At 44.9% G+C, this 23,361-nt stretch overlaps 1 protein-coding gene across 1 annotated transcript in view; it reads right to left on the reverse strand.

Moving 5' to 3' along the window:
- Positions 1-23,361, reverse strand: part of MYO10 (myosin X) — a 233,817-nt gene that overhangs the window by 94,404 nt on the left and 116,052 nt on the right. Inside the window, exon 4 of the mRNA XM_024209996.1 lies at positions 10,838-11,025. Coding sequence (XP_024065764.1) covers positions 10,838-11,025 — 188 coding nt within the window. The remainder of the gene's footprint in view (positions 1-10,837; positions 11,026-23,361) is intronic.

Consider the following 23,361-nt stretch of genomic DNA (forward strand, 5'->3'; position numbering starts at 1 on the left):
CATCTATGCATATTTATGGCACTGCATACTTAAATATTATTACTAGTACTGTTCATAATGATGATGATATGATGATGATGATACAGGTTTCTTTTAAACAAAGGTTTTTCATGTAGGGGCAGACTCTGAACTTAGTCATACCAGCATAAATCCATAGCAACTCTATGTACTTTTACCTAGTCCCCACTCATTTTTATTTTATATATAAAAATATTATATGTATAAATTATATTTTATTTTAAACAGAATCCAAAAAAACACCTATTGCCTCATATAGCAACTAATCTGATTTGGTAAAATTATATGCAAAATTTGTGCCAAAACAAAGGAAAAAGTTAAATGTGCAGAAATTTTGATGTGACACATTTAAAGGCCCATTGATATATGAAAAAATAGACCATTTAAAAACAATCAATGCCGATACAAACAGAATATGAAATATTGAATTTCTATTACTAGACCATTTGCCTAAAAACAGTGAGCCAAATTTTGCTTTCCTGTCCAATCCCATTTTCTTCAATAATGTTGCATCTGGGCAGGTTCAGAGCATAATTTAACCAATAATTTAACTGAGCTTATTTCCTAAAGACTCAATTATCTGACTTGCTTATTTCTCACCTGAAGTCATTGGACAAAATTCTGACTTTAAATACATGCACTTAATTCCTATTCACTTTCATGGAAATTGGGCACACTTAGGTCCTGATCCCACCTCCACATTCCAGCCAATGGGAGTTCTGTCATTGACTTCAACGGATGAGAACTGGGCACATATACAATGCACAATTTGGTTACTAAGCAAAAGTGGTGACTGTGGTGCCCTTATGTTATCACAGAGGTTTCTAGTGAGGAGCAAAGAACAGATACAGCCCCAAGAAGCAAACATCAGATTTCCATGCAAGTACACCTCAACAATTAAAAATAAAATAAAAATCAGGGAAGAGAAATCTAGAATATATACACCGCTACCTTGATATAACGCGACCCGATATAACACGAATTCGGATATAACGCGGTAAAGCAGTGCTCCGGGGGGGCGGGGCTGCGCACTCCGGTGGATCAAAGCAAGTTCAATATAACGCGGTTTCACCTATAACGCGGTAAGATTTTTTGGCTCCCGAGGACAGCGTTATATCGAGGTAAAGGTGTATATAAAATGTATCGAGAGATCTGTGTCTAAATGTTTTGCATAGCTTTCCAGAAGGTGTCAGCAACTCTTAAAAATGATTCACAACTTCATATAAGATATAGTATATTTATTCTGATATGTGCTGGAGTCTCTTCAACCCTAGCATTGTAACAGGCTCTTGGCTGACCTTCATTCATCCATCACACATTTACATTCTATCCAAAATTCTGCAGTACATTTAATTTATTTTGACCTTTTATAACTCTCACGTGATCCTTCTATTACATTGGCACCCTGCGCACATGAGAATTAGCAACAGCACTTCCGGGATTCATTTAAATAGCTTTATACTTCAGTGCCTTTACATTTGCCAGATAAAAACAACAAAATATCCCACTTTACTGATGTATATTTTCCTGCCTGCCCTCTGGGCCAAAATCTTTGGCTGGCATACATCAGCATAGACTCACTGCAGTTATCTGGATATCAGAGCTATGTCAATGTAGGCCAGCTAAGGATCTGGATCGCTCTCCAATTATTAGAGTTGCCATTTCTGTCCTGTGCCATGGGCCAAATTCTGCTCTGACTCACCCCGGTGTGAATCTGAAGTAATTCTACTGAAGCCAATGGAGTCACTCTGGATTTATACTGGGGGTAACTGGGAGCAGCATTTGGCTATACTTTTGTGCTAGTAATGCTTTTAAATTTGGTTTTTAAAGTTTTTTTTCTTCTTATTTCTAATATAGTTGGTACCATGCTTAGTTATGTTTTGCTGCTGCTTTCTTTGCAGCTCTTTGACCCAATGCAAGTTGTATTATTAATAAAAAATATGAAAACACACCAAATACTCCAAACTTTCCATTCATCATTTGCATGACTGCTACAACTCAAACACTTACATTGTGTTGTGGTAGTTCAGTCCTACAAAATCCTCAGGGAAGTAGACTCTTTTTAGTGTGCACTCAACCTTTCAACTAACCTCTCATCCCAAGCATTTTTAAACGCAAAGCCTATTCCAATCCATTACATTCAGTGCTCTGGATACACGAAGTATGACAGCAGTCTGTGAGGTCCTCATTTTGGAAATCTTTAATCTTTCTCCATCACTTGTTCCACATGTCATTCTTTCTGAAGGGCAAAACAGTCTGAACTTTGAACTACTGGAGGGGAAAGAGGATCAGTAAAAGACTTCTCACTCCGAGGGCTTTCATATGCAAAATGACTGAACCAACACACTCTAAATCACTCCTCAGTTCAATCTTTTGGCTTTATAACTTACATGACAGATAAAAAATAAAGCCCCCACAGCAAACATGGCTCTTCAAATGCACTGTTTAATCTTGGTATGTCAGTCTCATAAATAAAGTCTTCCCATTAAAAAGTTCAGATCTTGTCCAAAGAGTAGCTTGTTTTATGTTGATCTTCAATCTGAGCAAAAAAGTTTCAGGCAGTCAGCTGATAATAAAGTGAACGGTCTGATGTTGGATTGTGATGTTGGATTGCTGTTTCCATTTCTTTAGTTGTTTTAGGGTTTGTATTTTTTTAAGCTTTTAATTTTAAAAAATGGAAGAACTACTAACATACGAGGAGAGGAATACACATGGATAAGGCCAGCTAAAAATCAAGCTAAGGTGTTACCCTACATCTGCACTAGGAGAAAGGTCCAGTTTGGGTCTGACTTAGTTAATGTGTTACCTATGCCCGACCTACACTCGACCACTTTTCCTAGTTAAGACAACCGCCCTGCGAGCTGAAAAAGGGAGGATTCCTTTCCCACCCCTGCAGAGATACCCAGAGCCCAGTCCAGCTACTCAGGCTGGGTGCCGGGCCTGGGGTTCGTCTCTCCAAATACAACAGCGGTACGTTATTTTGCAGTCTGTCTGTTGTGTTATCATAGCTAATTGTTTCGAATGAAATGATCCTGTGATGTAAGGTGTAGATTGATACAAAGTTTAAAGCAGTATGAACATGTCTCGGTGTAGTCATCTCTGTACCAAAGGCTTTAAGTATATAAACGGCATCAGTAATATTCAGCCTGGCAGAGCTCAAGGGCCACTTCACACAGTGCCAGTTTCAATGGAGTAATGGAGTCACATGATAATCACAGCTTGCTATGCACATGCTGGATAGCAGTGTTTGCAGCATGGCATTAGATCAGTATGTTAGGATACTGCATCATTGTGACTCAGTATTATCGTGTAATAATGCAGCACTGTCTAACAGAAATCGCATAATTACTGTGTCTTTCTGCAACTCCATTTAAAACACTTCCTCAACCTTCCCCTGGCTTTTATGTGGTAAAGATGGCTTTATATTAATAAACACTGGGTTTTATTTTGCAATCAAGTCAGTACTGGTAACATTACACTCCCATTTTCCTACCTTACCTCTCCAATTAGAGAAAAATTCATAGCATTTAAAAATAATCCCACATATTTGTTTTTAAATTATGTTCTGAACATTTGTATTCACAGGAGTCGCTTCAAAAAAATTGTAAAACTGATTAAGTCCACTAGGGGGTGCTTCATGCCTAGACAATTCCAAATGGTGCTAAATGCCTTTAGTTTATAATGCAGTTCTAACCTCCTATCATTTTAGATACAACGTAACAATGAACAAGAGCAATACATTGGGATTTGAAAGCTGACAACTCACAACTTCATTTTAGCTTAACTTGGGTACAATACTTGTTTTATATCATAGTTTTCAAGACGGAATTTGCTAAGATTTCCTTTGGTGCCTTCTTTTGAAGGCAACATAACTAACACTCTGAATTCAGACATGTGGCAGCTAAGTTCTGCTTCTCATTATCATTTTCAAACATCAGAGCTAACCTGCCCAATAAAACTGACAAAACTAATCACTCCAATATCTTTCAATTCTAAACAAATAAACCAGGCATGGCCAAGGTTTTTAAAAGTGACCAGTCATTTTGAACACATCAATTTTTGCATAACCTGAATGAGATGCCTCAACGGAGCCTGATTTTCAGAGGGTGTCAAAGGATAACTGGCCACTTGGAGGGGACATGGGGCCAGCCACACCTGTGCCATAAGTAATTAGCTGCTTCCCAGCCCGAAGATTCGGGACTAAGGAGGGTCACGTGATAGCTTAAGAAACACCTGGGCCTTATAAAAGGGCCTAGAGACCAGTCTTTGTGCTGGAACCACAGGGAGTGGGGCCGGCTTCTATGGCAGGTCCTGAGCCAGGGTCTGCAGGAGGTGGGTTACTCCAGAAGAACCATTTCGGGGGCCCAGTGCTCTCTAGTGGAACAGGCAAGGATGCCAGGAAGAGAGCTCAGCAGGGTGTGAGAACACAGTACACCCAGGGGCTGAAGGCTCTATCCCAGAGCCACAAAGACTCTCACAGGTAGCCCAGAAAGGGGCTGGGAATAGACCCGAGAGGATGGGCTGAAGAAAAGCCTCCAAAGAGCAGAAAAACATTTTTGTTTGTTGGGATTTTTAGTTTGAATTTCTTGTTCTGTGACTTGGCTAGAGGGTTAAGTCACAACTCCAGCACAGACCCATGTCTGGGAAGCCGAGAATAACCTCAGGAAAGGAAACTGGGAAAGGGAGTGTTCAGCCACATCATACTCAGCCAGCAGGGAGCTTCTATGGGGCAGCCATGTCCCCACAAACAGTGGGGTTTTAGCGCTTTCTGAAAATCAGGCCCCTTCAAGGTCTCAAGTCTGCCACCCAAAACTGAGATGGCCAAAAACATGCCATGTTTTAAAAGTCTTGGCCCATGTTATTAGTCTGCTCAGACTGACTCTCAGCCTAAATAAATAAATAAATCACTTCATATCAGAGAAACTGGCATTGATTTTCTTTGATTCTTTTTAATTATAGCTATGAGCACAATTTCCTTTTAAATTTTGTAAAAGTGAAACCTACCCTTATAAAGTTGTGTTGCAGTATTTGTCCAAAACGTAGCATTTTACAAATGCTAACCAACTGCTTTGGGCCAGGCCTGCAGAAAATTGTTGTAAGGATAGAAGTTGTGAATGTGAAATTTTCCCAAATGATGTTTTGCCTGCACTGTGGCTCAACAGACCCAGCAGGCTCCTGGAACTTGGCAGGCCTGTGTTCTATTCCAGCTGTGCCACCAGCCTGCCGGGTGATCTTGGATAAGTCACTTCTTTGTACTTTCGTGTCCCCATCTGTAAAATGGCAGTACTATTACTTACTGCTTCTGTAAACTGCTTTAAGATCTAAGGATAAAAAATGCTATATAAAAATTAGCTATTGCTATTATTATTGGTGTGATCCCTAAGAACCTCTCCATGCCAACTGACAAAGGACTCACGGTTTTGTATCAGGCCTGAGTCACTCACTGCACCTAGCACAGTGCTTCACAGTATTCACCCAAAAAGGGCTGTGCAAAGTGTCCAATGGAAGCTTACGTCGTACTAATCTTCCTGGTCATTGTGTGATGTAGGTATGGGTGACATTTAAGAATTTGTATGTATGTATGGAACATATATTTAGAATCTGTGTCCATGGCAGGTTGACAAGCAGGTTTTGCTAGACAATGGGATGTGGAATCACCTATCTCACTAGGTCTCTGACGTAAATTAAGCATTGTAAACCCAACACAAAACAAGCCCTATCTGCATGTAAAGTCAACAGGAAAACAGGCTGATGGGGGGGAGGATGTGAACTCAACAGGGGAGCACATACTACCAGAGTCTGACTTCGGGGCATAAGAAGGCAACATGACCCCTCTTTTATCCTGCACCTGAGGAGATAACCAGGCAATGCGGTTACATCCATGAAAACAGGATCTCAGCCAACCTGGACTGAAGCGCTGCAGAAAAGGCTTAGGTGAGATAAGTCGGCTTTCAACAAGGATTGTAGCCTGTTACATTATTTTTTAGTCTCAAAAAGGCGTGTTATACTTTTATTTCTAACCTGTTGTTCTTGTTATCCTTGCTCACTATCTCTTAAATCTTAACCTTTGATTTGTTTTCACTATAAGTAGATTACAGCGCTGTGTTGTTAGATTGATTCAACTGAGTATCAGCTCCAAACAAGCTGGTGTGTTTATACTATTCCTTGGAAGCAGCAAACCTGGTAACTACCATGGGTGTCTGTGACAGGGGAATGCTCTTCAAGGGTGCTTGGGGTTCCCCTGTTAACTTACAAAGCAGAGTAGGACAGGTAGAGTCCTGAGGAGAGTGCATGAGTGGTTGAAAGGCTGGTGCTGTTCAGGCGCTGACACTCAGCTACCACACGAAAGACTCCCTCATGCTGGAGGTGGGGGGAGACAAGGTTACACTCGGTCCTGGGCACCCAAAGAAAGTGTCACAGTTGGGCATGATTCTGATCGCCCCCTCAGCTATTATACAGGAAGTCTTCCCCTGTGTCTTAGATAGAGGTCCCAGTAGCACACCTCTTCCAAACAATTTGCATAGTTATCAGGCCAGATGTTAACCAAACCATTAGCTGGACCCACGGCAGAGCACGCACACAACCAAATGAAAGAGAGCAGTGAACAAGAAAAATGAAATGAATCAACACAAATCAATCAACAGAGACAAGATTTGAGACACATTTGTTTAAAAGTCAGCTGAACAAGTAAATTAACCAGGTTTGTCACAAACACTGGTGATGCTAGTGGGGATAATGCATTCAAAATGCTTAAACCGTTGACTTACCATGTTTCCACTGTATCTGGCATCAAACCAATTATTGCCAATATGAATACAATGCCAATATGACGTAGGTCATCCTTCATCAACTCTTTTATGAAGCCAAGTAATTACTGTGACTAATGTAAAAGGATTTCCCACTGTCTCAGTCTGTAAGCCAGACGTATTTGATGGAGTGTAGGATTTTGTCCCATGCCCATGTCTTTCTGGCAAAAGCCCTTCCCTGCCTCTCACTATTTAAAAGTTTATTAGATAATATTTGAAAAATAAACGATAAAGAAAATTTGAAGCTATTGGTCATTGGGGGTAACATACAGCGTATAGGGGGATGTTAGTATTTTGGTGTTGGGCAGCACACATAATATATACAGACTGCAATGTCCCCAATGGGGGGGGTAAACGGTGGGCGGGACCAAGATACAGCCAACAAGCGGTGAGGGTCCATCACTCATACAGAAAGTAGAGATAGTCATGGGTATAAGTAAGTGGGCTGGGTAATGGGGATGGGGTGACCCTCACGTGGTGGGATTCAGTTAGGTTCGGTGGGTTCAGGGCTCAGGGGATAAAGTCCAGCAGGGGGGGGTTATAGGTCTCTTCCCCCTTGTGGGTGCACGAGGTCTCCCCGGCTCACTCCCGGTATTGGCGGTGGCCGGTGATGTTCTCTGAGTAGATGTCCCGAGACCAACAAACAGTGTCCGAGACCATTAGGCGTCTCATGAGCTGCGCGTAATGACGGCCTACCCCACAGGTCCTCAGCACACGTTCGTTACATGGGTCCCAGGCACCCAGAGCAGAGTGTCGGTGTGCACCTTGTAGCCCTTTGTCCGCAGGGTGTCAGCCAGGGGGGCGTACTTTTCGAGCTTGCGGGCTCGGGCTTCACGGAAGACCGGGGTCCTGTTCTCGAATGGAATCGTTACGTCGACCAGGATGATCTTTTTTCCAACCTAGTCCGTGACGACGATGTCTGGGCGCAGCGGGCTGTTGGTGCCTGGGACGGCGCGGTTGATGGTGACCTCTCCCAGGCGCGGGTCGATGGCCTTCACTAGGCGGTCCTGGACGGCGTTGTGGCACAGCTGCCAGGCTCTGGCATGGGGCTTGCAGCAGCATAGGACGTGGGGCAGGGTTTCGGCGACGTACCCGCACTTCCTGCAGCGTTTGTCCCGGTTCCCGTGGCGGATGGCTCCGTTGAGGGGGACGCAATTCAGCCAGGCGCGGTGTATGAACCGCCAGTCGGCGAACCGGGTGAAGCTGCCCGTGGGGAGGAAGTGGTTGCTGGAGTCCCACTTGCTGGTCACCTCGAAGGCCTTACCCTGGTCCGGTTTTTAATTCAGGGTGTCCATGTAGAGCGCATGGACGGCGGCCTTCAGGGATCTCTCCAGCACGCCTCTGGCTCCGGGGGTGACGATGGTGTTGTCCTCCGTTCCGATCTGTGGTATCAGGACTCCCAGCTCCTGCCGTTCCTCACTCCATTCCCAGCGGCAGCCCAGTCGCTTCCCCAGTCGGCGCATGGCGTTGCGGGCGCGGGACCACAGTGAGGCGAGATCGCCCCTGTCCCAGGCGAATTCGCCGTCCAGGGAGCCGCTCAGAAAGGTGGCCACATCTCGGTCGGAGGGAGGTCTGCCGATTCGTTTCTCAGTGGCGGCGTGCAGGGCGGTCGTCGCGACGTTCTTCACCTTGGAGTCCGGGCACGTCAGGAGGCGGAAGGCGTGCGTGACGACCGCGATGTCGCACAGGTCTCCCATACGGGGGACGTTGGCACCACCGTGCCTGTGCTTGATGTATACGAGCTCGTTGCTGGCTCTCTGGGGCAGGGACAGCCATTTCTTGACCAGCTGCCGGATAATACTCTATAGTAACTGCTCACCTATACTGACTCTTTTCACCAGTGCTGTGGTTCCTAGTTACGACAAAACCCAGCATTCCTCTCAGGGGCATATGAAGAGCTGGAAGAAAGGTGCCTCTTGTCTCAACACAAAAGAGCATGGAACGGGATTAATAAATAGTGGACGTCATACCAGTAGCCACTACGCTGGTTCCACAGGTGGCTTCACATCCCAAGTTTCAGAGCAAACTGGCTGTATTCAAGCAGTTTTCTGATAGTATGCCATGAAATCATCTGACTCCAGCCTGGTTTCATATACAGTGACAGAGACCTTTTTGTATATTATTGCTTTAAGAGGTGCCATCTGGACTCAACATTACACAGTCACGATATACAGTCCAAAGAGAAATGGGATTCTCTCAGCCCATGTTTGAAACATGCAGTCAGCCAAACTGGCGCTGTTACTAGCGTTTGTGTGGGAGGGGGGTGCTGGGATTGGTATTTAAGAGCTTTTTAGTGACATTTAAGGTACAACATAATTCAATCTGGTTTACATTCCCAGCAAGAGCATGGCTCTGAATTACATGTGCCAGGTCATGCCCTTCACAAGAAAAACCAACACTGCTGATCAGTATCCTCTTATGTGGGAAAACCTCTGCTGACGGGAGGGAAATGATGCCACAGAGTGGCTTTCACTTGGCCACATCCCCTCTAAACCCAGCCATGCCCCTTACAATAGTAGAGCCCCACACTTGTCGAAGGGCTTTTCGTGGAGTTGGAGGGAGGAAAGATGCTGTCTGAGCCTCAAACCTCCTCTCTAACAAAAACTGGAACCTTTTCGTTTCCAGAGACCATGGTCAGGCCCCGTGGTATCTTACTTGTCTGAACCATCCCCCACCTCCAACGTATTGGTCAGGCAGCCTCTCTTTTGGATTAGGAGTGATATGCATCCATTTCCAGGGCCCATCCTGGAAGGGGGACCTGTCTTTTTCAACTGATCTTTTTCCACAGCTTAGCCTAGGAATCATTTTTGTTTCAAAAGGTTATTTTCCTCTAAGAAAGTGAGCAAGATAGGATAGAGAGAGAGGAAGAAATCCAATGACCTGTAAGCTTTAATACTTCTTCTTCAGAGGAGGTTACATCAGCAGTTTACATTAATCTCAAGGAAAGCTGTGTTTTCTCATGGTTAGAGCAGAGGAAAATCAAAACTCCAGGGTTCTATTCCCCACTCTGCTACTGTGTAACTTCAGTGGTGATCCCGGACAAGTCTTTTGACTTTACTATGTCTTCGTTTTTCCCTCTACAAGATGAATAAGCTACTTACTTACATTACAAGGTTGTGAGGCTTAATTAATGAGGGCTTGGTCATGAGCCCAGCTGGGCAGAGGATGTAAGGGGGGGGTGAGGAGCCTCTTGCTCCTGCATGCAGGCTATCCATATCACTAAACCCTGTGAAGAGTGGGGAAGCAGCTGCCACCAGGCTGCTGCTCCCCATCCTGCGTAGATGTGTGGAGAATGGGCAAGCAGGGGCACGGAGTAGGCGGAGCCTTAGCTTCACCCTCAGTCAGCAGGGGAAGTAATCTGCCTCAAGGAAAGAGCTGGCTCACTGAACTTCTCCCATGCAACAAGGGGGAAGCAGGGGCTGAACTGCAACTGAGCGCTACTGAAGTGCCAGCTGCAGTTCTGAACACCAGCAAACAGCAGACCACAGGGGAAGCTATTACATCTCCATCAAACTAAAGCATAATCAGGTTAAACAATAGGAGAAACAAGAAAAATTAATTACACTGAATTAAATAGCCAATGAGTTGGGAGGACTTCACTATTATTATTTATAGGTTCCCTGACATTCTTTTTTTGATGGATGCAATTTTCAAGACTAGTGATGATAAATTATCAGGCTGCACAGTGAAGCAGAAGCCAGTGGAAAAAGTGAAGCATTTAGAGCGAAATAAGGAAGTAAGTGAACAGTCAAAAGTGTGTGGAGTTCAGACATCTTTTCATTAAATGACTGCAGGGCATATATAAGCAAAGAATGCCTTGTCTTTCAAGGGCTGATTAGGATCACGTAGTAATTCTACATCTGCACACATCTAATGATTAATGAGGTTAGGGGAAAGGGTCAGAGCATGCTCTTCCTCTGTGCTTTTCCCCCCAGCATTCCAAGCATTCATTTTCAATTTACCTTTAAAGTTCAGCAGTAGGACTAGGAATAATGAATGCAGTAGCCACTTACCTGATGAGAACACACTGGTTGTCATGACGTTTCCATAGGCAGCGGTAGCACTCGTTAGCGACAGCAAAGATATGAGGTGGAATTTCCCCCATGTGGTGCTTGCTGTATTGCTCTACTGCAGTGCGGTCATAGAGTCCTGGAATGGTCTTGTAGGGGTTCACAGAGGCAACAATGGAGCCGATATAGGTCTGCAAAGGCACACAAAACAGGATCCCTGGGTTAACTATGTATGTTAAGGATCTACAGGGAGTTCTTTGGAGACAGAAAGAGCAACTTACCCTATGTTTGCAAATGCCTAGCACATGGCAGGGGCACTATCTGATACAGGTGTACAGTATGTTGTCTGTGTCTTGCTCTGATACTAGCAGCAGCCTGTTAAACATTTCCACTTGCCTTGCACATTTGGGCATCATTTAACTGCATGCAAATGTCAACAAAGACTAATAAAAGCTTGTTTCACACACACTTTTGGAGAGCTAAAATCTCATCTGTTAACATTTTATGCTATGCATGGGTCCGTAAAACAGTTGGAGGACTCGGCTGAACTGTCCATAGCAACAAAATCCCGCAACCATACTGGGAGAGAAGCATCTCTTGCTGTGCCAGTCACCCCATTGGCCTGGAGCGGCGAACCGCAGCCAGTGGGAGCTGCGATCGGCCGAACCTGTGGATGTGGCAGGTAAACAAACCGGCCCGGCCCACCAGGGTGCTTACTCTGGCGGGCCGCGGGCCAAAGGTTGTCGATCCCTGGTCTAATGCATATTTTAGACAGGAATGTGCATCCTGATTCCAATTGCAACTAAACCTATCCATACACACATGCATGCGCTTGCACACACATACACACACACACACACATAAAATGAAGAGCTATGGAGGATACTTTCCTCCCAACTGACAGAGCAAAGAGGAGGCCACTTGTCAGTGAGCAGGCCCCTCAAATAAAGTTGAGTTAAAATGGGCAGGAGCATTTCACCCCATCCGGGGAGCTGCTTCATTTATAATATATTTCTGGAGCAGGTACTCACTCATTGTTGAGCGCGATATTCTGATTTACATTTTGCTAGTCATTGGTTTGAGGGATGTTTAGAAATTAGATTCAGGGGCCAAATTCCTGTTTTCAAAGGAGGTGGTCTGGACGGGCACTGGTGTAAGAGAAGAATTGGGCCCAGGACACTTAGAAAGTATCTGTACTCACCTTTTGAGAGCAAGGCCCTGATCCTGCATTAAGCACCTCATGAGCAGATCTGTGTCTACATGAAGTCAACAGGAGTCTACCTGTGTGGAGCTCATTGCAGAGTTGGGACCTTATTTCTATTAATTCAGTGCCTGACTTGGGAAAGATTAAAAAAGTGCTGCTCTGTTGCTACCTTCCCCACCAGCCTCACACTACATGCCCCAGGAGCGTAGCCTCAGGCTCTTTGGTCCCTTCAATTCCCCTTTCTAATAAGCTTTGAAAACATGATTCAATTTAATAAAATGTACTAACCTAAGTTTCCCTTTCCCAAGGTCTGCTCTGTACATCCTTACATTTTCTTGTTCTTTCCTTCATTCCCTCCCATCTCACCCTAGTACTCACATTCCTTACCTCAAGCTCTTCTTAGTATGTGCTCTCCTTCCCCATTGTTCTCTTGCACTTGTATTTCCCTCTCCCTCAATCCTTTTGTCTTCATTTTTATAGGTGGGCCTAATAAAAGCAGATGCTTTGAGCTTCTGTTTTCTAATGTCACTAGAATGTCCTTGGTGTTATGACAGCTTTATTATGCATTGTTAGGGGAACAATATTCCACATTATAACCTGTGGATATTTTACAAATCTGTGTACTTATAATCTGTTGGTTTTACAACAATTCCCATGCTGTGCAATGGCCATTAGGGAACATGACATCTAGAGGAAAGGCACAATCTAAATGTAAGATAATAACATTAGTCATGTTACAGAATTGCATTAACATCACTGTAATCTACTGGGGGCATCCCCTCTAGGATTTTGGAATAACCAAGGAGGAAACGTCCCCTGGAGAATCTCCCCTAGGTTTTATACAGATTCCAGCATAGGTTGGTATAGGCAAGATTTTCAGCTATTAGTACGCATTGCGTGAATACAGTACAGACAATCAATAACGCTCACAGCTATGCACATAGTTCCGTATCACATTATTGAGTCTCAGTGTTTGATTTAAGGAGACCCCATGTAACCACATCAATACTAATCTGACTTTTATGGAATATAAACATGCACCCGAAACCTCTCCCACGACCAAAAATGTAACAACAAAATAAAAGAACATTCCATCCCGGTCTCATGACAAATCAGAAGCCAAGACCATTTGTTTCAGAGGAGCACTGCTAGAATCTCTGCAATGGACAATTCTGCAAGAGTTTGGCCACATGGGAAGTTTCAACCTAACCCCAGTTAGTTAGCAGCTGATTTATGCCCTTAAGCATGAGAGGTTATATCCCTTGTTGTGAGGATCTGAGGTCTGGGTCTGCAAACTCTGGGGCAGCTGCCATGTCCACGCTGTCACCTGACAGCTCCGGGGAAACAGGGAACTCCCGTCTATGAGCACTATGGGTTCAAGCAGCACTGGATGTCCCACCCACGGAGGCCCAGACTGGCTCAGGCATGCTATTTAAGGCCTAGGGAAAGCACCTGCAGTGAAGACTGTCTGTGCAACTAGGCGGGGCCCCTGGTTTGTTGCTGCAAACAGACCCTGCTACACTGCTCTTGATACCTTACCTTGTTCCTGGTTCCAGCCCTGCTCCTGATACCTAGCCTCAAGTCTGGTCCCAGCTCCTGGCCCCTTGTCCTGCCTCTGTTCCCCTAATCCTACTTTGGCTGGCTCACTTGGCGCCTATCCACTGCAGCTCATCTATCTCAACTCTGACCTGATCCTATGCTGTGACACTAGTACAGACTTCTGCCTCTGGCCTTGAGCAGATAGACTGAACAAAGGCCACATTATCGAGCCCCCTCCAACCCAGGCCTTGACCTGTGCCCAGTAGCCGAGATCCTGATACTTATAATTTTTAACCCATCTAATATAACTGTGGATGTTTTCATTACCCACATAATCTAAATGGTATGGAGCAGAACAACTATGAGCTTGTGTCCTAGTTTAGGACTCAACTTTCTGGCCCGCATAGGAACTACACTAACTGAATCACAATAAGCAAAATTAGAAATGACACAGCCCTTTCCTTGGTGGCAGGTTTGCTAATGCTGTGTGTGCATATGTGAATGTGTTGGTGAATAAGATTGTGGGGGGTGGGGGTGCACGTGCAAAAAAGTAGGAGCAGAAATTTTTATTACATGGGTTTAACATCAATAATCCTATGTCTATGCCAACCCTCATTTGTATCGTAAACTGAAGCAGTCAATAGTCAAAAATATGTATTAACTGCTTCATTATGCTAATACCATGCAGCAATGGTTCAGACAAAGGCAGTTCCAGAAGGAAAGCACTTCTCACTAAATGCCTGTCATTTCCCCTTTGCTGAAATCAGAATGAATTCCATTTTCTGCTGATTTCCTGAAACTCCTAATTGGACTTTGAAAATTAAGAGTTAACTTCCTTTGATCTATACATTCCAAGGGAATAACGAACGGGACAGCTTTTACATTTGCCAGTGGTCTAACAAGCACACAGGATTTCACGTTTCTGAAAAGGTTAAAGGATGTTTCAAAGAAAGATAGTTAAAGGAGCTTCCACTCTCCTAGCCTCCAGCATAAGCCCAAGTTTCATAAATCAGTGAAAACATCTTGGATGGGAAAACTTATATTCACTTGTCTGTCGTTCCCATTACACAACCACCGTCCAAATAAAAGACTTAGGCCAACAGCTTCCATGCAACCCCCCACTGCAGATCCCCACAGAATTGCTGAGAGTTATTATAGAGACCCTGCAGTGCCACTGAGAGCAAGAAGTAACAAAACCAAGAACAATAATTCATTCTTTTTAGATGTCTGCTACGAATCTATTTAATAATGTGGTTTACAATACAAAACAGTCAGAAAATAGTACATAGCACAATGCAGCCCAAATCCTAATAGGAGGCTTTGATACTACTGCAATATAAATGTTAAACAACAATAATTAATAATAATAATTAATAAATCAAAAAGGAGTCTGTCCATTTAAAAGGAGAAGATAATTGGGTTTGCTTCTTTATAACTCAGAAAGAGGGAATTAGTATTTTTTGATATTTGTAAAAAAGGTCTTTTTACATTAGCTCCTTTCTAGCCCAGAAGGCTTTATGAAGACTGATGAACAAGAGTCAAGAAAGGGAAAGTTGAGCACCTAAGGGAAGAAGGGATTTTTAGTTGGTGATTAAAACACTTTTATTGTTTGTTTCTTTTTGTTTTTGCTAACATTTAATTTCAGTGACCAATTAATACCTTGGAGAAAGGAAACCTTTGTTAAAGACTCAACACCCAAGTCCTTCAGCTAATGTGCTAGAGTTCACAGTAAGATTAAGTCCTCCAGCAAAACCAGGGAAGATCAGAGTGGACATACCTGATATGTCTAAGGACTTGCCTACCCAAAAAAAATGTTAACTCAGGGTGTGATTTTCAACATTAGTCAAAATGGTGCAAAAAGCTGGGTGGACACTTTGTCTTGTTTAAGATTAAGATTGATTAGAAATCGGTTTGCAACAGTGTAACTAACTCAGTTTAAGAATCTATTTAAGTTTTAAAAAGGGCAACTTTCTCATGCAGAATAAACCTTTGGTTAGAAAAGCAGACAAAAAATTAAACACTTCAGAAAACTTTTCAGCCTTTCTATACACATAGAGCCACAAAGAAGGGTAAGTCCAACTTTAAACTTCGTTGCTTCTATAGCCCGAGCTCCTTGCACACCTGCATTGCCCACCCCCGCAAACTCCCAGTGCACCACCCTTCCACCCCAGCACCTATTTCAGGGACTCCCCTCCCCACCTCCTCATGACAGTGGCTCCTGTGTGCCCCTCATTCCCCGCCTGTTCCCCCCCAGGCGTGCTGGAACAATTTGTATAGCGGTGGTGCTGAGAGCCATTGAACCAAACTGTAAATCCTGAATATGATGGAAAGCACTTCAAGCCAGGGGGTGTGGCAGCACCCCCAGCACCTATGGTTCCCCCATTCTCACCCCAGACAGGGAGTCCATGTGTACCCATTACTCCCCATTTTCCCTCACCATACTGCTATAGCTACACTGGCAAAGCCTCCTAGTGTAGACACAGATTATACTGGCAAATTATGCCAGTGATTTTTTCAACACTCATAATTGACCCATCAATGTCGGCAAAACTTAAGCATAGAGCAGGCCTTAGACCAGAGGTTTTCAAAAAAAAAAAAAAAAAAAAAAAAGTTTGGCGACCCAGTTGAAGAAAACTGTTAATGCCCGCAACCCAAAGGAGCTGGGGATGAGGGGTTTGGAGTGTGGGAGCGGGTCAGGGCTCTGGCCTGGAGGTGCAGGCTCTGGGGTGGGGCCGGGGATGAGGGATTTGGGGTGCAGGAGGGGGCTCTGGGTTTGGGGAGGACTCAGGGCTGGGGCAGGGGGTTGGGGTATGGGAGGGGGTCAGGGCTCTGGGCTGGAGGTGCAGGCTCTGGTGTGGGGCCAGGGATGACAGGTTTGGGGTGCAGGAAGGGGCTCCGGGTTTGGGAGGGCTCAGAGCTGGGGATTGGGGTGCGGGCTTACCTCAGGCGGCTCCCGGTCAACGGCGCAGCAGAGATGCTAAGGCAGGCTTCCTGCCTGTCCTGGCCCCGCAGACCATGCTGCTTCCAGCACCGCCAGCACCCCCCCCCCAGCTCCCATTGGCTGGGAACTGGCCAATGGGAGTGCGGAGCTGGTGCTCGGGGTGGGGGCAGCACACGGAGCCTGGTGGCCCCCCCGCCTAAGAGCCGGACCTGCTGCAGGCCGCACCCGGGGCGCAGCGCAGTGTCAGAACAGGTAGGGACTAGCCTGCCTTAGCCGGGCAGCACCGATAACAACAGCCCGGTCAGCGGTGCTAACCAGAGCCACCGCGACCCAGTACTGCAGACGTGGGCAAACTACGGCCTGCGGGCCACATCCAGCCAGTGGGACCGTCCTGCCCAGCCCTTGAGCTCCCAGCCAGGGAGGCTAGCCCCCAGCCCCTCCCCTGCTGGTGCCCCCCCAGCCTCAGCTCGCCGTGCCGCCAGCGCTCTGGGTGGCGGGGCTGCGAGCTCCTGCTGGGCAGCGCGGCGGCGTGGCTGGCTCTGGCCGGGCAGCGCAGCTGCCAGTCCTGCTCTCTGAGCGGCATGGTAAGGGGGCAGGGGAGTTGGGTAAGGGGGCAGGGAGTCCCGGGGGGGCAGTCAGGGGACGGGGAAAGGGGGAATTGGATAGGGGGTGAGATCCTGGGGGGGCAGTTAGGGGCGGGGGTCCCGGGAGGGGGCGGTCAGGGGACAAGGAGCAGGGGGGGTTGGATGGGTCAGAGGTTCTGAGGGAGGCAGTCAGGGGGCGGGAAGTGGGAGGGAGCGGATAGGGGGTGGGGACCAGGCTGTTTGGGGAGGCACAGCCTTCCCTACCCGGCCCTCCATACAGTTTTGGAACCCCGATGTGGCCCTCAAGCCAAAAAGTTTGCCCACCCCTGCAGTACTGTGTCACGACCCGCAGTTTGAAAACCACTGCCTTAGACCTTGCTTTTCTTGGCCAAATACCCCTCTTCAGGTCACAATATGCAGATCATACATATGAACATATTCATCTTCACTGTGAAAAAGAGAGCATCTTACATACGTTTCTAAAGACATTTTTCCAAACTATTTCTTAAGTAATTCCACTGACCTCACTGGGATGAATTTGGCTCTCTGTGTCCTAAAGAGTGTATAGAAAGTGCAGTACACTATTTTTTTTAAAAAGGCATTTAGCAAGATGTCTTGTTGAGTCTTTAAACAATGTTATCCACTGGAATCCCCTGCATAGCTGGGGCACTCAGTACCTAACCTTGTACTGCCCTCACCATTTATACAACTTTTACACATCACCTTTAAACTAACGTATACATTAAAAGATTGGCCTCGGTCATGTTCAGTGATAGCACTAAAGGACTTAACAGTCTGAAATGCCACAAATAGCTGCCAGGCTTCTTTGTGTCCATTTTCAATCTGAAACTTCAGGGATTCAAAAAACAAATCCCGGGAACAGAAGAGCTTGCTGAATGCCGTGATGTCTCCTCAACTGTTTCTTAGGGTATGTGTCTTCGCTACCAATGTTAAAGTGCTGCCGGAGCAGCGCTTTAACCAGCTGCGTAATTGCGGCACCAGCACTGGGAGAGGGTTCTCCCAGCACTGTAAAAAAACCCACCCCCATGAGGGGAGTAGCTCCCAGAATTAGTGCACTGTCTACACTGCCACTTTACAGCGCTGAAACTTGCATCGCTCAGGGGGGTGTTTTTTCACACCCTTGAGCAAGACAGTTGCAGCGCTGTAAAGTGGCAGTGTAGACAAGGCCTTAAATTTTTCCAGGTAAAAGGGGTTAACATTGCCTAGAAAAGAAAGCAAGAAAAACAAAGTCAAGTAGGTCAACAATGAAACACGTTAGCACAAAAGGCAAAACAAATTGCGACTGCATTTTGGCATATTCTTTCTCTCTCTTTTTTTTTTTTTTTTTTGGCCCATCACAAACAGCAATATTTAATGCTCTTGCACATGCTACTGGCTTGATTTACAGATGCTGTGGTAAGTATGTCCTGTATTTCAGCTTGTCTCATACTAATTTGGACAGGACTGAGTCCAGTTTACTGCCTAAATTATAAGCTAAATGTCTGATGCCAAGCTTCTTTCTTAGAAGCCATAGTTTAGCACATCAATTTGATTATAAGTTAAGAAGTTTTCAACCAGTCGAGCCATTTCTGTTATGGAAATGTCATACCCTGTAATCATGCTTATGCATGGGCTTTTGTAGGCTTTACCATGTGCATTCAGCTCAACATGTTTCAAACAATCCATACAAACACAAATCTGGGTTGCTTCACGGTATCGAAGTGTTTATTGTTAAATACAGCAAAAAATATTTTTCTGTTTTTCTTTTCATTGGGCCAATGCCAGCAATGGTTGCAAAACACATGCGCGCGCACGCACACAGAAACAGAGTATAATACTACAATTAGGGGAAAGCTAGTATCCACAGGAGTCCACGCTTTTTTAGGAGCCAGAACAAGATTAAAGAATTCACCACCAGATGAAATAAGATTGATCAGCTCTCCCCATTCAGAACTAAATGCAAAATACCCCCCTCCTTAACTTAGCTTTCCCATAACCCTCCTCTCAGATAAATCAGCATTCTTGCATATTAGGCTGTACTTTTTGCTCCGCTCTGGCCACTCAGTGGCATATATTGGAGCAGCCTGTTGGCTGCTCTAGCTACCAATCATCTCCCTGATGGCCCTTCTGCTCCCTGTGCCAAGCAGAGCTCAGATGTGGGGAAGAACTGAGCTCTGCATATTTATTTTAAAAAGCCCCCAAAAGATCCCAAAGATAAATTTAGGCTTGTTCCCAGTGGCAGGGCTGAAAGAAGAGAGATCTTATCATATCAGATTCCACAGTGATGGGTGACTATAGAGAAATTTAGATTAGTGCGGGCCCAGAGTCTGAGCAGCAGCACACCCAGGTGATTTCTGCTTGGAGGAAGAGTCCAAAAACCCCAAAGAATGAGGCACTCAAAGGTGAGAGAGAACAAAGAAGAAGAAACAGCAGCAGCAATCAAGTCATGCTAATTCAAAAGAAAAACAGGTAAAGCTCTGAAATGTTGGGGTGAACATGTTGCTACCGCCCCAGGGAAAGAACTTAAATTCCGAGACCTTGCAGAGAGTCATAGTGGTATTATTTACATAGGGACCTTTTCTCCTGCTTGAAAAAGCTGATTGCATTAGGCTCAAGTGAGCTTTCCCTCAATACAAGGATAGTATGTCTTACTGTTCCCACCATATATTTTTTCCTCAGTCATCTATATGTTTATGACCAAAGCAAGAAAACCCTCATCCTCCATTAGTTCCTTGTACAGTTTATCAGTACCAGGACCTGCTCTGACTGGAGTAGAATTTCCCTTCAATACTGTGATAGAGAAAATATATTGTTTAGTGACCTTCTGAAACAAAGATTCGATCATTCAGGAAGAGAGATTGATTTTGCTCATTTTTATATGCAATAATCCAGAACATGACTCCTCATCCAGCCTGTGAGAGTCTGTAACAGCCCAATAGCAGAGGATGTGGAGGCAGCATTATTTTCAGGCTTGAAAAGAAGAAAAATCAAGAGCAAACATACACACACACACGTAACATATACCCTAGCATGAAACAAACCCTGTTTCTCCTCTTTCTTCTTCTTCCACTCCTAAACGATACATTTATTGTTCACCACTGTGCTAAGTGCTTAGTCCTATGCAATTTTCTAGCAAGGTCAAAAGCAAGCCCACCATGGCATCAATCTCTGCTCAAGCACACTGCCTAGTCCTGCCCCAATGCAGACATACAGCTACATTCAGAAAAAGTAATCAGGTAGCCAAATGTTGTGTAGACTAAGAGGCTTCTTCACCACCTAGAAGAGTCCCATGCAAATGAAAAAACATTCTGCTACACGAAATATAGATGACCAGAGCTCTAGAACTGGACAACTCCACGGGCACCATAAAGTTTGAAGTTCTGTGCTCTCATTTTGTTTAAGGTTATTTTCTAAGCCAGCACATAGATTTTCATATTCTGCATGTTTCTTCAAACTTTTAAAACGTTCTCTACAAAAAAGGATTTTTTTGTTTTTACTATGCAATTAGTAAACAGACCGTGAAAAGGAAAAACTAAAAATCCCAAATCAAATAAGTATAGTCCAATTCATTTCCATCATGGGAAAAAACCTGCCATGTAAAAAGGCAATCAGTTAACTAAACTAAAGCAGCTCCAAGAATAATGTGGGGGCACTGAACTGTCTTATCTGTCAAATGGCTGCGTATCTTAAGTCCACACAAAGGGAAAATATACAAACAACACAAAGGGAAAACATACAAACAACATTAATAGTCAAATTCTGCTCTTAGATGGAAATGTTGGGCTCCCACTGACTTTAAAAGAAACATGAACGAGCAACAGAGGGAAAAGTTTGACACTAACTGAGAGATAATACACACAAGGTTACATCCTTTCAAAATGCAGACTGTGGATCTATACTCCACTTATGCAGGCGAATGACAGCCCTAGCAATGAATTTGGTTCGTGCTCAGGTTATCAAGTTGCTTTTACACTTACAACACTTCTAAATTGGAACTGTATGGAAAAGAGGCAGTTAAGCAGTATGTAGAAGAGACAGTAAAATGTACCCTGCCTGCTTTACTCTTAAAACCTTCACCTTGTCTTATGCTAAAAACATTCATGTTGGTGATGGGTAACTCACAAAAGATTCAGAGTCTCGGCTAGATTCACTTAAGTTGAAAGTTTGGATGCTTATGTGAAAGCTGCTTGAGACTCCTCTGTTCTCCTGAGCTATTACTACAATAACCTTGACTATAGTACAACTAATCCATTCTGGACAATGGCATAGCTGAACTGGTCCCGAACACTGCTTAGCTGCAATTGTAGGACAGGACAAACCACGTTCAATACCATTTCAGGAACCTACAGCACCCAAGACTTAAGAACCATGGCCCTTTTTCAACAGGGACTGAGGCATTTAGGAGCCTAAATCTTATTGGTGAGCCTTAAACACTTTTGAAAATTTTACTATGTTACCTTTTCTTTAAACTTACATTTTTATATACCACTATAGTTTTGAAATAAATGGTTAATCATGTAAGTGTACACTTGCAGAAGTACAGCAGTTCCTTCTGTAGTTGGAACAAGTGATCAGAATGAAGCAGATGCTAGATTCTAAACAATAGGAAACGCCATGCCACTGAATCATATCATCAAAATCCACGGTTGGAAAAATAGCCTCCAGACTTCCATTTGGTATCCAGACACTTGGTAATAATCCACAACAGCAAGAAGTGTTTACATCTATGAATCACTTCACTATACAGAAAAATCAAAACCTTACTGAGGTGAAGGGAGAAAGACCTTTGATAAAAAGGAACCCTTAGCAGTGCTTGAGAAATTCCATCTCCACATGCATATGCACAAGGATGAATAAATTGAACCAAAGGACTAATAGACAGCCCAACAATAGTGCAATTTGCTACCTACCATCCATACAGATGCTACCTTCAGAAAGTTAGAGGACTGTGAGTATAACTAAGGAGATTCCTTGAGTTTCAGATTCACATCTCACTCTGAACATTTTCCTAATGCCTCAGAAGTGTCATGCAACTGCAGCCATTCTAGCTGGGAGAAGATTGGGATGGAAATATCAGTGGACAAAAATGGTGGCACAAGAATGAAAAGCAAAGACTATTCATACCAACCCATTATCCTGAATTTGTATTCAGATATTCTGTGGGGGGACAGACAAGTCTTCTTGTCATACATCACTTTCGGATCAAGGGGATGAGGGACAACCTATGTTTCCTCCCCCGCCAATAAAAGCCACAGTTATGCCTAGCACTTAGAATACTTTATTTATGTATAAGGAAGGACGGATAGCCATTTGGTTACGGCACAGAAAAGAAAGTTACCTTTTCCGTAACTGGTGTTCTTTGAGATGTGTTGCTCATGTGTATTCCACAATAGGTGTGCGTTCTCGCCACGTGCACCGGTGCCGAAAGATTTTCCCCTAGCAGTACCCGTAGGGGAGCGCCCTAATGACCCCTGGAGTGGCGCCTCCATGGCGCAGTATAAGGGGCGCTGCGCTCTCCCCCCACCTTCTTGCCAGACAACTCCGACAGAGGGGAAGGAGGGCAGGATGTGGAATAGACATGAGCAACACATCTCAAAGAACACCAATTACAGAAAAGGTACCTGTCTTTTCTTCGAGTGATTGCTCATGTGTATTCCACAATAGGTGATTCCAAGTTATATCTGTTGGAGGTGGGAAGGAGTTCACAAACTCTCGGGACGGAGAACAGCCCTGCCGAACCCGGCATCCTCCCTGGTCTGAGAGACAATCGCATAATGCAAGGTGAACGTGTGAACTGAAGACCACGTGGCAGCCCTACAAATGTCCTGAATGGGGACATGGGCCAAAAAGGCAGCTGACAAGGCCTGCACCCTAGTCGAGTGTGCCCTCACAATTGGTGGAGAAGGGATTCCCACCAGGTCATAACAAGTACGGATGCACGAGGTGATCCACTTGGAGAGCCGCTGAGTGGAGATCGGCCAAGGCGATGAACAGTTGCAAGGACTTTCTGAAAGGCTTAGTCCGCTCCAGGTAAAAAGCGAGAACCCGTCTCACATCCAGCGTGTGGCACTCCTCACTGGACGCATGGGGCTTGGGGCAGAGGACCGGCAGAAAAATGTCCTGACCCATGTGAGAGGCGGAGGCCACCTTTGGGAGGAACGAAGGGTGTGGGCAGAGCTGGACCTTATCTTTATGAAACACCATGTACAGGGGCTCGGAGGTCAGGGCCCTGAGTTCCAAGACCTGCCTAGCCGACGTG

The sequence above is a fragment of the Terrapene carolina genome, unplaced genomic scaffold (genome assembly GCF_002925995.2).
Source record: "Terrapene carolina triunguis isolate 2854851 unplaced genomic scaffold, T_m_triunguis-2.0 Scaffold48, whole genome shotgun sequence".
NCBI classification, from domain to species: Eukaryota; Metazoa; Chordata; order Testudines; family Emydidae; genus Terrapene; species Terrapene triunguis.